The 15,710-nt window shown below is 31.5% G+C and overlaps 1 protein-coding gene across 1 annotated transcript; it reads right to left on the reverse strand.

Annotated features, from left to right (window-relative positions):
- Positions 1 to 2,516: 2,516 nt before the first annotated feature.
- Positions 2,517 to 8,567, reverse strand: LOC111706630 (uncharacterized). The gene is made up of 2 exons (XM_023479541.1): positions 8,477 to 8,567; positions 2,517 to 3,594 (listed from the first exon to the last, which is right to left on the reverse strand). Exons 1-2 carry the CDS (start codon positions 8,495 to 8,497, stop codon positions 2,803 to 2,805), a joined length of 813 nt encoding a protein of 270 aa, XP_023335309.1. The 5' UTR covers positions 8,498 to 8,567; the 3' UTR covers positions 2,517 to 2,802.
- Between the last annotated feature and the right edge of the window lie 7,143 nt (positions 8,568 to 15,710).

The raw sequence follows: 15,710 nt of genomic DNA on the forward strand, positions 1-15,710 counted from the left end.
TTACTAAGAAACTCCTTTACGTAATAATTGAGTTTACTTCTACCAACTAATCCATCTTTGTCTGTAACTCCGGACGAAAGACCGTTCTTTGATTGCATTGTTCCTATTTCTCTTTTAACAAATAGCAAATTGTAAAGTTTCAATTATTTTGAATGATTATTTTGGATAACACGTACGTGCATTATGTTTTTATATTGTTTGCAAAGTGCTAAACTTAACATAAGAATTAAAACTAAGAGAGCTAAAGAAATTGTAACACATTACTTTTCTTTCTTAAAATTATAATCTCTGTGGGTGTTTTTTCTCGAAATTTTTTTATTTCACGGGCAAGCGTTGATAAACAGCGTGACTGACAATGACTATTAATAATAAATAACCTGGGGAACACCAGGCAATTTAGCTAGTTTCAAATATATTTAGTAGGAATCAGAATTAGGGATGGATAGTTTTCACTTTTTTTGAAAAACGGTCGTTTCGTTTTTTTAATGTCAAAGAAAAAACTAAAACGAAACGGTCGTTTTCTCAAAAACGATAGTTTTTAATAACTATCTCGGACGTTTTTGGAAAGGTATCAATTTTGCACAATCAACCCGTTATCCGTTTTGCTTTTAGTTTTAAGCTTTAGCTAACTGTCTAGACTCAGTACTTACACCACACAATACCTCTTAATTCTTAAAATAGTCAATTTGAAATATCTACTGAAACAAACTAACAACCTTTTTAAAGCAAAATGCATTATTTGATCAGGAACCCTTTGGATCAAATATAATCAGGTCAGTTCACTCGACCAATAAAAACAACGAATTAGACAACATTCATAAACTTTTCTCACCTTAAAACAAAACTAATTAAATATCGACAAAATCATATTTATTAGAGAAATTATGTTTTCAGGAACGGTTTTTTTAAAGAAACTATCGTATCGTTGTTTCGTTTCTTGTTTTTCAAAAGTTCAAAACGAATAGTTCGTTCGTTGTGACCCATCGTTCTTTGATCGTTTTGAAAATGATTTAACAACCCTCATGCAGAGAACTATAACAGAGATTATCTAAGATATCTCGGTCAAACCCTGTCACAAATAGTTTAAGCTAGACCTAAAAACTTGTTATCAGTTTAAAATAGTAATTACAAAAAAGTAAATACTGGTTCTAAAGTTAAAACTTTAAATCATGACCACTGGATTACCGTTCGCCTCATTGCTCTCAATGACTATATCTCTTTCAGATATCCGGACATAAACTTGAAATTAGTTTTCCTACATATTAGAAAATGTGAGTTTTAATCTTGATTCATGGATTCAAATAAAACCACGGACTCGGGTCAACTTTTCCTTAATCTCATTCGGTTTCAAGAACTTTATAAAGATTAATTATGTTATAGAGATAAAACAGATAGGGGGATAGATAGACAGATAGATAGATAGATAGATAGATAGATAGATAGATAGATAGATAGATAGAGAGATAGAGAGATAGAGAGATAGAGAGATAGAGAGGTGAATAGAGAGGTGATTAGAGAGGTGATTAGAGAGGTGAATAGAGAGGTGAATAGAGAGGTGAAAAGAGAGGTACATAGAGAGGTGAATTTGTAGAATAGGTAAATGATAGTTAAAAGCGCGGAGGCGAATAGATAGTTAAATATGTTGAATAGGTGAAGAGATAGGTAAATATGTTGAATAGGTAAATGGATAGGTAAAAGCGCGGGATGAAATTCGATTGCATTTAATTTTTTTAATCATAAAACAAAACCAAAATTTGTGTTTTGAACAGCTGTGAGGAAAAAACTGTAGTTTGATCTAGAACCAGATTTATAATGAATAGAGAACCATAGTTGAACTAAGTTGACTTGGTTGAACCACTTCTCTTTAGGTTGACCTGGCGCACTAAGTAGTCTACCCGGTTCAACCATTTCTCTTGTGCGCCAATTCAACCATGTCTCGGTTACAACCGATAAAAACTACAAAATCTTAAATTTCTAAATAAAAAGATGCATAAAGATCAATCATGTTTCACTGTAATTGTGCATATCAAGGATTAAATTATTGATCTTGGTACAGATTTCATTTTCAGTTAATCTTCAAGATCCAGAATTGATTCTAGAACGCTTCTCTCAGAATCTTGAATAGTGCGAATGAATAGTTTTATCATGTCAATCTTTTTCCAGTGTGTGTTCCAACAACTGCAATCCTTGTATATTATTTCCTTTAAACATGTATTCGTTTGTTTTTAATAGTCATAGTTCTGAACAGTGCTGGTGCCCCTTTGATACAGGATGTCTCAATAAATATGGGAATTTAGTGAAAAATTTGAAAGAAATAGCGTTGTATTTTCTTATTTCAAACTTTATAAAATAATCATGTCTGCTTGAATTTATTTTATGAAAACGATGAAAGACTTCAATAGCGTGTCTGTTTAACTGTCTCTGCAAAATGTTTTACACAGTATGCAATTGAAACTAAATTTCATTCTGAACCAAAACAATCCACCCATATTTTTGAATACAACAATTGGCAATTCTAAATTTATCTCCATAATTTATTTTGTAAGAATATTTAAATTTATACAGAACGAATATGTGATACAAGAAGGTACAACACCTCTAACAAACCCAAATTAAAAGTACTAAAAACTAATCATTTCAAAGCGTGTACAAATCCACTCAACATACTGAAATATGACCTTTTTCTGTACTTTTAAAAATCAAGCACGACTTGAATTTCAAAATTGTGTGAACATAGATTTTATCATAAAGCTTAAGAGGTTTTAATATCTCTAATAATTGTGGTCGAATTTAATGCAGAATTTAAATTTGAAGCTCGGCTATTTGAAGTCCGGGGACGGCAGGTACAGGTGTAAGATTAAACAGCTGTAGGTCAGCAGGGTCCTGTGTTCCCAGAGCTGGTTCCTGGAGACCGACAGGTAGACCTGGAACTGCTGGAACGGGTTCCAAGAATAGAATGTTCTCCGGTGTCTGGTTTAATGCATCTCTCAGATCAATTTCTGGGAAATCATTCTTAACAAAGAGGTCATCACCAAGAGGTTTGTTGATGGAATATTCTTGTTCAATATCTAAGAATGGTTCTTCAAGAAAAGATTGCTCAACAAAATCTTCAACAGGAGCTTGAACTTCCTCTGAAAATCCTTCGTTTACTCCGTCAAAGACTTCTCCGTCCTCTCCTTGTGCAACATTAGCTGTTGCATCTAACTCTGGGATATTTTCGTCCTGTACAGGTGGTAGCACAAGATCAGAACTGCTCATTTTAACAGGAAACATTTCTTCTGCTTTTACCGTACTTATCTTTTGTTGTACCGGCATCTGAACCGGTACATATCCCAGCTGTTGAACCGGTTTCTGTACATAGGCCTGGTGATGTACTCTGCCAGAGTTGTATTGAAGTCCTGCAGCCTTGTAATTGTGATGAGAAGGATACCTGGAGTACCCGGATACTCTCACGTAACCTCCAGGGGACCCTGAGCTGTATCCATGATGGGACCCGGAGATATAGGCTGAACCTTGATGAGCATATCGTCTGTAGAATGAATTGTAGGTTGGAGAAGCAAGCACTGAACAGCTAGCACAGCCTAATACGAGAATCTGAAATATTAAACTTAAAAGCTTACACAAAAAAAAATGTATCCAAAATGTTTTTTCTACCACCCCTGTGGAAATCTCCTTAACAAGCAAGTCATTAAAGTAAGAGGTCTATTTTTTTATGACTAAGCCTTGACCAGTTGGAACAGAGGGATATATATCACACTCCCTTATCTCAACACTAAGGGCAAAACCTATAGGGGGGCGTATTTATTTCTAAATGTTTTCAAAAATTAAAATTAACATAGAATGTACTCTTAAACTGAACGTAAAAATTAACTCTCGCATTAAATTTTGTTGATCCCTGCACACAAACTTGTTTTAACTAATAATTTATAAACAACCTAAACACGGTTCTAAAAATTTTATATTTCCGTGCCAAAAAATGCGTTCAATTTAGCTTTTTAAGAGACTCTTGTTCAAACTTGTATGCACAAGTTTAAATATGTATAGCAGCTACAGACCATAAACCATAGATTAATAATAAAATAGATAGAACACAAGGTTTTTTCTTTTAAAGATTTAGGGGTTTTTCGTTCACAATAACCCTAAGTCAGAAGCCCAAAGAAGTTCCGCTCAGGCAGCGCCTGCTCTATCTCTGTCTTGTTATTAAAAGCTGCCTGCGCTGAACTATTTTGGGCTTCTGCCTCTTAGGGTTATTGTGTACGAAAAATCCCTAAATCTTGAAAATACGACATCTAGTGTTCTATTTATGTTATTAATCTATGTCATGAACCAAGAAAATTCGCAATCTGACCATTAACTTGTCTGGTATGTTGACCTTTTAAAATGTTTGATAATTCCACAGATTACAGGCGGCAAATAAATACCAAGCCAACTAAAACTAAAGTTGTATATTTCAGAGAGCTCAGAATACAAAAAGTTGTGTTTTGGACTTGAACTCCACCTTTTCTTAACTTTCAGATGTATCTAAGCTTTATTCGATTTTCCGCATGGTATTCATACCCTGCAGGAATTAAAGAGATTAAGCATTGATTCTCAAATTGGAAGTGCCCATGGTGGATATAGAGATCAAGTGATCGTGGTTATGATTAGCCAACACAAAAGTTAGCAATTAGGGGTTTAATAAATAGAATAACTGTGATTTAAAATTTCTTTATCATAAAATATCCCTTTATTGACAAAAATCCCTGTATAAACAAAAAGCTCTCTATAAAAATCCCTTTATATAGACAAAAATCCCTTGACGAAAAAAAATTTCAAACAAAATTCCTTTAATTAACAAACATCCCTTTATTGAAAAAATTCCCTTGATACACAAAAAATCTAATATTGACAACATTTTTTAGAAAAAAATCCCTTCATTGACAAAATCTCTTTATTGACAAAAATCCATTTGTAAACAAAAATTCTAATATTGACAACATTTTTTAGAAAAAAAACAAAAATCACTTTACTAAGAAAAATCTCATTATTGACAAAAATCCCTCTATAAACAAGAATTCTAATATTGAAAACCATTTTTAGAAGAAACAAAAATTACTTTATTGACAAAAATTCCTTTACAAAATCCCTTAAAACACAAAAATCTCTTAATTGTCAATAATCCTTTTATAATCAAAAATCCCTTTATCATCAAGGATCCTAGCATCTTATACGATTACCCCTCACTCCCCATCTTTAACCAATCTTATCTATTACAAAACCAATGTTTGGTGACCTTTAACACTCCCCTCCACCTTCCCGCGTATACTCTAGTGTATATTCATGCATAAGGCACTATACTCAGCATGGTTCTGGTTTAAATGTCAGTATCATGGTTTATGTTTTGCCCAAGTTTGGATTAGTGCAGGGTGTGCGGGGTAAACAGTAAAGTCATTCAACACATTTTTATATAAAATTTCGTAGTTTTCAATTTAGCTTGAATTTAGATAAATCTCGACCATTTTCTTTCACGTTTTTACTCCGAAAATCTGCAAACGACTTCAAATTTATCCGACATACCCCAAACAGACAGGGTTACCCATAAAGGATGGGACTTTAGAGCCGACTGTAAGGAATTTATTCAGTCTTTATTTTATTCAAGGTTCCTTGTAGCTCTAATGGTAGTTCCAAATCAATAAGTAAGCACAGTTCACCATTCAAAGTCTATATTAAAACTTTAAATCGTCATTAATTCCCCATCCTTTGCGGGAAACCATGTTTATTGATCCTTGCTTCTCTGATAAAGATTTAAAGTTTAATTATAATATGATTTTTATATAGATACACCCTATAATTTAAAGTCTTGGCATGAATTTATCTGATTTTATTAAATAACTTTAGCGTTCCTTGATATGAGTGGGATACAGGTTTAAGGGGAGAACTCAATATATGCTTGGGGAGGGAGTAGGTGGGAGGGATACTTTGGAGTAGGTAGAAGGGATACTTGGGAGTAGGTGGGAGGGATACTTGGGAGTAGGTGGGAGGGATACTTGGGAGTAGGTGGGAGGGATACTTGGGAGTAGGTGGGANAGACATTGAGTAGGTGGGAGGAATACTTGGGAGTAGGTGAGAGGAATACTTGGGAGTGGGTTTGGTAAAAATAAGAATAAAATAAAAGGCAAGAATATTACGAAAAATATTTATAAAAAAGTATTTTTGAAAAATTCACTGAGGTTAAAAATATTTTTAATTTTAAATTGCAAGTTTAATGGAATAGAAGCTAATTTATAAAAAGATTACAGGTCTAAGATAACCAGAGCCGTCCAACAAATTAATAAATTTTTCAAAACCTACAGAAATGAACCTAATTGACCGTTACCACACTTCAGATACCTTTTAATATTGAACATTCCACACAGCTAGGGTTGCGACTAAAAAGCATTATTAAGGCTTTGCTTTTTATCTTTGGTTAACCATAAATAAACTTTGGTTAACCATAAATAAACTTTTGATAACCATAAATAAACTTTAGTTAACCATAAATAAACTGTTGTTAACTATAAATAAACTTTAGTTAACCATAAATAAACTTTTGTTAACCGTAAACAAACTATAGTAAACCAGAAATAATTTATTGAATAACCATAAATAAACTTTAGTTAACCATAAATAAACTTTGGATAACCCTAAATAAACTTTAGTAAACCATAAATAAACTTTGGTTAACCATAAATAAACTTTAGTTAACTATAAATAAACTTTGGTTAACCATAAATAAACATTAGTTAACCATGAATAAACTTTGGTTAACCATAAACAAACTTTAGAAAACCATAAATAATCTTTGGTTAACCATAAATAAACTTTTGATAACCATAAATAAACTTTAGTTAACCATAAATAAACTGTTGTTAACTATAAATAGACTTTAGTGAACCATAAATAAACTTTTGTTAACCGTAAAAAAACTTTAGTAAACCATAAATAATTTATTGGATAACCATAAATAAACTTTAGTTAACCATAAATAAACTTTGGATAACCCTAAATAAACTTTAGTAAACCATAAATAAAATTAGGTTAACCATAAATAAACTTTAGTTAACTATAAATAAACTTTGGTTAACCATAAATAAACTTTAGTTAACCATAAATAAACTTTGGTTAACCATAAATAAACTTTAGTCAACCATAAATAAACTTTGGTTAACCATAAACAAACTTTAGAAAACCATAAATAATCTTTGGTTAACCATAAATAAACTTTTGTTAACTATAAATAAACTTTGGATAACCATAAACAAACTTTAGAAAACCATAAATAATCTTTGGTTAACCATAAATAAACTTTTGTTAACTATAAATAAACTTTGGATAGCCATAAACAAACTTTAGAAAACCATAAATAATCTTTGGTTAACCATAAATAAACTTTTGTTAACTATAAATAAACTTTGGATAACCATAAATAAACTTTAGTTAACCATAAATAAACTTTAGTTAACCATAAATAAACTTTAGTTAACCATAAATAAACTTTGGTTAACCATAAATAAACTTTAGTTAACTATAAATAAACTAAACTTGACGCCTTAATTAAATGGATAGAGTGGAACAAACGATTCAAAAACTTTTAAAGTGAAAATTAATTTTATGAAACGTTTGTGTACTTTTCTTTCAATGACTGTTTCAAGAGCAACTAAGCTTTGAAACAAAGCAGAAGTCAAAAAATAATGTTGATTTCAATTTTATTTTCATTTCAAATAAAAAAAAATGTTTCGAAAATATCCTACATTTTTTGGAGAAAATCCGGGAACCAATCAAAACTTTATAGCACATGTGTTAACATCGAATTTAACGTTATAGCACGATGATTACTTTAAAGCACCTTCATTATGAAATTCACGATGAAGTGAGTAATAATGATAAAGTACACAATAGTTTCATTAAATTTTAATTCCATGCAGGCTCTTATGATAAACAGAAACTTAGATAAGGCAATATGTAAAATTGAATAAACATTTCATGATTCATGAATTTATAAGTAAAATTCAAAAGTATGATTCTAATTTTTTGTGTATACTAAAAAATGTATACCAAACACAGAACATAAGTTTTTAGAAAGGTTGTGTTATATAAAAACAAGCTATGATAGGTGCATCAAGTCTTAAACCATCTATTTTTATCAAAAAAAACTGTTAACAAACAGTTGCCTTGTGCAAAGACGTGTTTTTTTACCAAAACATATTTTTTTCAAGGAATGAAATTTTTTCACACAAATGAAATAACTAATATTTTGTTGATCGAGGATTTTCATTGAAAAAGTTATTTTAGTTTTTATCCTTTTAAGTTTATTTTAGTGCAAGTCAAGTTATTCTAACTCGAGATCTGAGAAAGGGGGGCCTAAGGTGCCTACAGCCTGGGGGGGGGAGGGTTAACCATTTTTAAAAATAAAATATGATAAGGATGCCCCTGAAAGAAAATAAATAAAGTCCCCTACCACTGCTGTGCTCCAGTTCATGGTATCGTCTGTATTCAACTATATCACAACGCGCAGCGCGCGCAACAATTCTTCAACGATGAGACTTTGGATATTCTGAATATACTCGTTAAGCGCTCATAGGTTACGCACCTTACCAATCCTACGCATGACGCAACTCTGAAATTACGCAATATACGCATTATCTCCAGATAAATTACTTTAATTAACTCATAGCAACCCCAAAGTCATTCAACACATTTTTATATAAAATTTCGAACATCTGTTTATATTATTTCCAATTCTGGAATAAATATCTTGATCCATTTTATTTGAATCTAAATTTAATTTGTAAATCGGCAAATGTGGGTTTACATTTAACCTTATAAAGTACAGTCTAGAAGGGGTCGTCCCCCCCCCTCCCAGGAAAAAGGCTTGAAAGAAAAGATATACGGTTACAATGCATGTTCATAGCCTAATTTTTCAAAGTCCACTCATTTAAAATATACTGCTAACTTTAATAGTTAGGGTGCTATGATGGAGGTTTGCAAAAAAAATGTAAAAAAAGGTCGGAAAAATGTAAATATACATTTTTATGTTTTTGACAAATATTAGGCTGTGACACATGTATTTGCATCCATTTTTTAAGGAAAATTTTAATTTTTGATCTTTTATCACAAAATAAAGTAAAGGCTATTTTTATATTTTTTTGGACGGACCGGTCTTTCTACTGTCCAGTATCCTACACTATGCATATGCATTCATTTTTTAAATCTTGTTTGTGCAAATACCCAACGCCTTAGGAAACTGTTTTTTTAACACACTTTCGATTCCTATATTATTTTTCAAATAGCTTTCTGAAAAAAAAATATCATTATAAAGTCAATTAAAAACTCATAAAATAAGAAACATTAAAATCGTAAGTTTATTCTCATGTTTTATCTATTTATCTCCTAAAATAACATTCATCACATGATTCAGGCTAACGCACTGTCTATGTATCTAAATATTTTAACTTTTTAGGGGGGGGATTCCAACCTCCCCCCCCTTGTGTTTTTGCCCTTGTTTAGATAGGGGAGTATGCTGCGCGTATGTATGGTGCATGGTTCTAGTTTTACTTTTCAGGGTTAGTTCATTAAAAAATATGCCTCTAACTTTTATGAAAAGGGATTATGGAGGGCTTTAAAAAATGTGTCAAAAATTTTAAAAATATATATTTTTGTTTTTGCAAAATATTAAGATGTGACAATTTTTAGTACACCCATTTTTCAAGCTGTAGCTAAATTTATAAAAAAAATTAGATTTTTTTTTTCTAAAACTCTGACCCACCGTTTGACCCTACCCTACGCATAAAAAAATTGGCTATATATGTGCCCAGATGCCGAATTTAAAGAATTTGAGCCGATTTTTGGCGGATTATTATTTTGAATTTCTGCTTTGTAACCGGATAAGTTTCATACTTGTAACCGGATAAGTCTCATACTTGTAACCGGATAAGTTTCATACTTGTAACCGGATAAGTTTCATACTTGTAACCGGATAAGTCTCATACTTGTAACCGGATAAGTCTCATACTTGTAACCGGATAAGTCTCAAATCCATGATAGAAGAGCTGTACGTGATCACAAAGTCGAATCAGTAATGTCGCATAAATTTGACCTCCTCCTTTTGTCTAATTCATTATGAAAAATTTCACTTTTACTTTTGAACTCTGGATCAGCGTAGTGAACAGATACAAATCTTTTGAACTCTGGATCAGCGTAGTGAACAGATACAAATGTGAACAGATACAAATCTTTTGAACTCTGGATCAGTGTAGTGAACACATACAAATCTTTTGAACTCTGGATCAGCGTAGTGAACAGATACAAATCTTTTGAGCTCTGGATCAACGTAGTGAAGAGATACAAATCTTTGAACCATGGATCAACGTAGTGAACAGATACAAATCTTTGAACCATGGATCAACGTTGTGAACAGATACAAATGTGAACAGATACAAATATTTTGAACTCTGGATCAGCGAAGTGAACAGATACAAATCTTTTGAACTCTGGATACGCGTAGTGAACAGATACAAATGTGAACAGATACAAATCTTTTGAACTCTATCAACGTAGTGAACAGATACAAATCTTTGAACCATGGATCAACGTAGTGAACAGATACAAATGTGAACAGATACAAATATTTTGAAATCTGGATCAGCGAAGTTAACAGATACAAATCTTTTGAACTCTGGATCAGCGTAGTGAACAGATACAAATGTGAACAGATACAAATCTTTTGAACTCTAGATCAGCGTAATGAACAAATACAAATCTTTTAAACTCTGGATCAGCGTAGTGAACAGATACAAATCTTTTGAACCCTGGATCAGCGTAGTGAACAGATACAAATCTTTTNTCGCAAAGTTGTATCAGTGATGTCCTATATACTAGACAAGCTACGAGGTCGCAAAGTTGTATCAGTGATGTCCTATATACTAGACAAGCTACGAGGTCGCAAAGTTGTATCAGTGATGTCCTATATACTAGACAAGCTACGAGGTCGCAAAGTTGTATCAGTGATGTCCTATATACTAGACAAGCTACGAGGTCGCAAAGTTGTATCAGTGATGTCCTATATACTAGACAAGCTACGAGGTCGCAAAGTTGTATCAGTGATGTCCTATATACTAGACAAGCTACGAGGTCGCAAAGTTGTATCAGTGATGTCCTATATACTAGACAAGCTACGAGGTCGCAAAGTTGTATCAGTGATGTCCTATATACTAGACAAGCTACGAGGTCGCAAAGTTGTATCAGTGATGTCCTATATACTAGACAAGCTACGAGGTCGCAAAGTTGTATCAGTGATGTCCTATATACTAGACAAGCTACGAGGTCGCAAAGTTGTATCAGTGATGTCCTATATACTAGACAAGCTACGAGGTCGCAAAGTTGTATCAGTGATGTCCTATATACTAGACAAGCTACGAGGTCGCAAAGTTGTATCAGTGATGTCCTATATACTAGACAAGCTACGAGGTCGCAAAGTTGTATCAGTGATGTCCTATATACTAGACAAGCTACGAGGTCGCAAAGTTGTATCAGTGATGTCCTATATACTAGACAAGCTACGAGGTCGCAAAGTTGTATCAGTGATGTCCTATATACTAGACAAGCTACGAGGTCGCAAAGTTGTATCAGTGATGTCCTATATACTAGACAAGCTACGAGGTCGCAAAGTTGTATCAGTGATGTCCTATATACTAGACAAGCTACGAGGTCGCAAAGTTGTATCAGTGATGTCCTATATACTAGACAAGCTACGAGGTCGCAAAGTTGTATCAGTGATGTCCTATATACTAGACAAGCTACGAGGTCGCAAAGTTGTATCAGTGATGTCGCATATAATAGACAAGCTACGAGGTCACAAAGTTGTATCAGTGATGTAGATTTGTGCAAGTTGTGCATAAAATAAGCAGAAAACATAGAATGTTAATGTTTAAATATGTCAAACGAGTTAAAATTCAGTGTTAGAAGTTGTAAACTTCATTCCAAACTTAAATTAAAAATATTTTTTTATGCGGGTTTATAGGTATGAATTTGCAAAATCGTAACTCCTCTTGTATATGAAAGAAGCAATATCATTAGGGGTTTAAATAGAGTATTTGTGAGTATATAGTTGAAATTATAATTGACATAAATCAATTTATTAAAACAAAATTGAAAAACAAAATTTTTTTAGAAACATTTAGACAAATAACCAAACACATTATAAAACGGGAAGACAAGAAGATAAATAAATAAATTTTAAAAAACAGAATTGTAAAATATATTAAATTGCTTTAGGATTAAACTCTTACATGTTTTTAGTCGAAAGAACAAAAATGTGTTGAATGTATAATGTGTAAGCGGAAAATGAAAGAGAATCAAGAATAGTACAGGGTGTCCCACGAAACATGAAAGAGAACCAAGAATAGTACAGGGTGTCCCACGAAACATGAAAGAGAACCAAGAATAGTACAGGGTGTCCCACGAAACATGAAAGTTGTTGAATAGTTTAAAATGTCTTCATCCAAAATTAATTAAGTTGTTTAATACCAAAGAGAATTATAGGAATATTTAATGATAGTCATATTAACCCATTAGTGACGAGACCATTAACTATTAGTGAAGTTGTTTTAGAAGGATCTTGTCATAACAAAACTTGATTGTACTCATGAAAAAACGATATTCAATTAAATTTTAAAACTTTTTTTAACAGGGTGACCGTAAAGCATGAAAATCTAATTATCTAATTATCGTCAAAGCTTTAATTTTCATGTTTTAGTTATTTATATCTTTAAAAGAAGTTTCCAAAACTGTCGTTAAATTTTTTCTAGCAAAAAAATTGACAATTTTATAGATTTAAAACTAAATTACAGGGTGTTCTTTTGGTTTTCTTCCAAATTCAAAATCTTTTTTTTGGGGTTTTTTAAAATTGAAAACTTTAAAAAAAAACAATTTTGAAGTTACGTCAAATATAAAGTTTTGAAAACAGGGAATCCTAAGGAAAGCGCAGGAAAAGACAGGACGACATTTAGTTTAAGAATAAAGTCTTTCATATCTATTACAGTATAGGGAAGAAGACATACCAAATGATTTACCAACTGGCATGTTTCGTGGGACACCCTGTATATAATTAAGATGAATATAAAGGATGGTAAACAAAAAAGAGAACCAAGGATAATATATAATAAAGAAGAATATAAAGGATGGTCAATAAAATTGAAAACAAAGTATAATATATAATAAAGATGAATATAATGGATGGTCAATAAAAATGAAAACAAAGGATAATATATAATAAAGATGAATATAATGGATGGTCAATATAAATGAGAACCAATGATATTATGCAATAAAGAAGAATAAAAAGGATGATAAATATAAATGAGAACCAAGGATAATATATAATAAAGAAGAATATAAAGGATGGTCAATAAAATTGAAAACAAAGGATAATATATAATAAAGATGAATATAATGGATGGTCAATAAAAATGAGAACCAAGGATAATATATAATAAAGATGAATATAAAGGATGGTCAATATAAATGAGAACCAATGATAATAAATAATAAAGAAGAATATAAAGGATGGTCAGTATAAATGAGAACCAAGGATAATATATAATAAAGATGAATATAAAGGATGGTCAATATAAATGAGAACCAAGGATAATATATAATTAAGAAGAATATAAAGGATGATCAATATAAATGAGAACCAAGGATAATATATAATAAATAAGAATATAAAAGATGGTCAATATAAAAGAGAACCAAGGATAATATATAATAAAGATGGATATAAAGGATAGTCAATATAAATGAGAACCAAGGATAATATGTAATATAGAAGAATATAGAGGATGGTTAATAAAAATGAAAGAGAACCCAGGATAATATATAATAAAGATGAATATAAAGGATGGTCAATATAAATGAGAACCAATGATATTATGCAATAAAGAAGAATATAAAGGATAATCAATATAAATGAGAACCAAGGATAATATATAATCAAGAAAAAATATAATGGATTGTCAATATAAATGAGAACCAAGGATAATGTGTAATAAAGATGAATATAAAGTATGGTCAATATAAATGAGAACCAAGGATAATATATAATATAGAAAAATATAAAGGATGGTCAATATAAATGAGAACCAAAGATATTATATGATAAAGAAGAATATTAAGGGTGGTCAATATAAATGAGAGCCAAGGAGAATATATAATAAATAAGAATATAAAGGATGGTCAATATAAATGAGAACCAAAGATATTATATGATAAAGAAGAATATTAAGGGAGAACCAAGAATATAAGATAAAAAAGAGAACTGAGGAGAATTCTAAACACATATATCGAATGGCTTTGTGTTTAAAAAATGCTGAACTGTCAAAAGATGATTCGTGAACACGTTCCTTCCATTTAGTTTTTCATGCTCGGGTTTCAATTATTAAAATATCAGTAAATTATTTGTTTAGGTCAGATAGGATTAAAGGATGTAACAAACAATATTTAAAACTTAAGGGACTGAGCGCCATTTCTCATAATTTTAAATAAGGCATTTCCGGTTCGCAAATGACTTTAAACCCTTTGTTTCCGCCAAAAAAAAATATCAATGAATTGATTAATTTTAATGTTGGTTTTGTGAGGAAACAATCGGTATTCAAAACTTTTTTAGGATTAGATAACAAAATATAATTTTCATGGGTTTAAGATAAAAATACTAGCATGAATCTGTCATGCAGCACATGCACTTGAAAGGCATTGAGTTTTCGCCACAAAATTGGATTTTATAATCTCTATATCTTCGTAACCCAATGTTGCAGACCTCAGATATTTCAAACTATAAATTCTGTTTGATCAAATAGTCAAAGTTTGAAAAATCAAAGGTTTACACCATCAGGTTACAGAGATGTAGGGATTAGAAAGTTTGAGTTTGTGAAAGAGACTCAATTCCTTTGAACCAACGATTCAAAGGTAGAAAAGGAAGGATATTTAAATCGGTGGTAAATGGTGGCCAGTTCAAATTCATATAATTTGGTCCCAGGCCTTATAAAAATGCTTATAATGTTAATAAAAAATGAAATATTTAAATTATATTTGAGTGACTTCCTGTAGCGCGGACCTGATTTAAAAATGTCAAGGTTTATATTGGTTTTAAAATGCTTTTATGCAAATAAAAATTTTAATCAAATTGTGAAGATCGATTTCAATATCTACTTACAGAAAACTAATACTCAACCCTGTAAAGGCTGGGGGGTCTGTTACTATGTATAGCCCTAGAAAAAGGCCTTAGAGGATATATATAGGGTTGAAATGCTTGTGCATAGCCAACATCTCTCGGTTCACGCACAACCAGTGTACATTTTTGAATCTCCGAGCTGGGCCAAACTTTGAGGTCCTAGTTTAGACTGTACCGCCAATTTACAATTACTAAAGCGGCAGACCTGCATGGGTTGGCAACTGCAGAACTTTAACTTTAAAGAAAATTAAACCGAGAATTAATGCAAGGTTTTATCTAAATACAATATTATTCTGTTTCCAAATTGATCTAAAAAACTATTTTTGGATTTCTACAGCACAAGCCAAGCACAAAAATAACAAGAGATCCAGTTTCATTCTCCCCAACATTGTGAAGCGACAATAGATATTCACGGTTTTAGTTAAATAAATAAAGAAAAAAGTTTACAAAGTTCATATACAATATA

The sequence above is a fragment of the Eurytemora carolleeae genome, unplaced genomic scaffold (assembly GCF_000591075.1).
Source record: "Eurytemora carolleeae unplaced genomic scaffold, Eaff_2.0 scaffold473, whole genome shotgun sequence".
Taxonomy (NCBI): domain Eukaryota; kingdom Metazoa; phylum Arthropoda; class Copepoda; order Calanoida; family Temoridae; genus Eurytemora; species Eurytemora carolleeae.

Coding starts and splice junctions, on each gene's coding strand:
- LOC111706630 (XM_023479541.1), bottom strand. CDS start 8,497: ATGAACTGGAGCACAGCAGTG. Junction 3,595..8,476: donor TGAACTGGAGCACAGCAGTG/GTAGGGGACTTT, acceptor TTAATATTTCAG/ATTCTCGTATTAGGCTGTGC.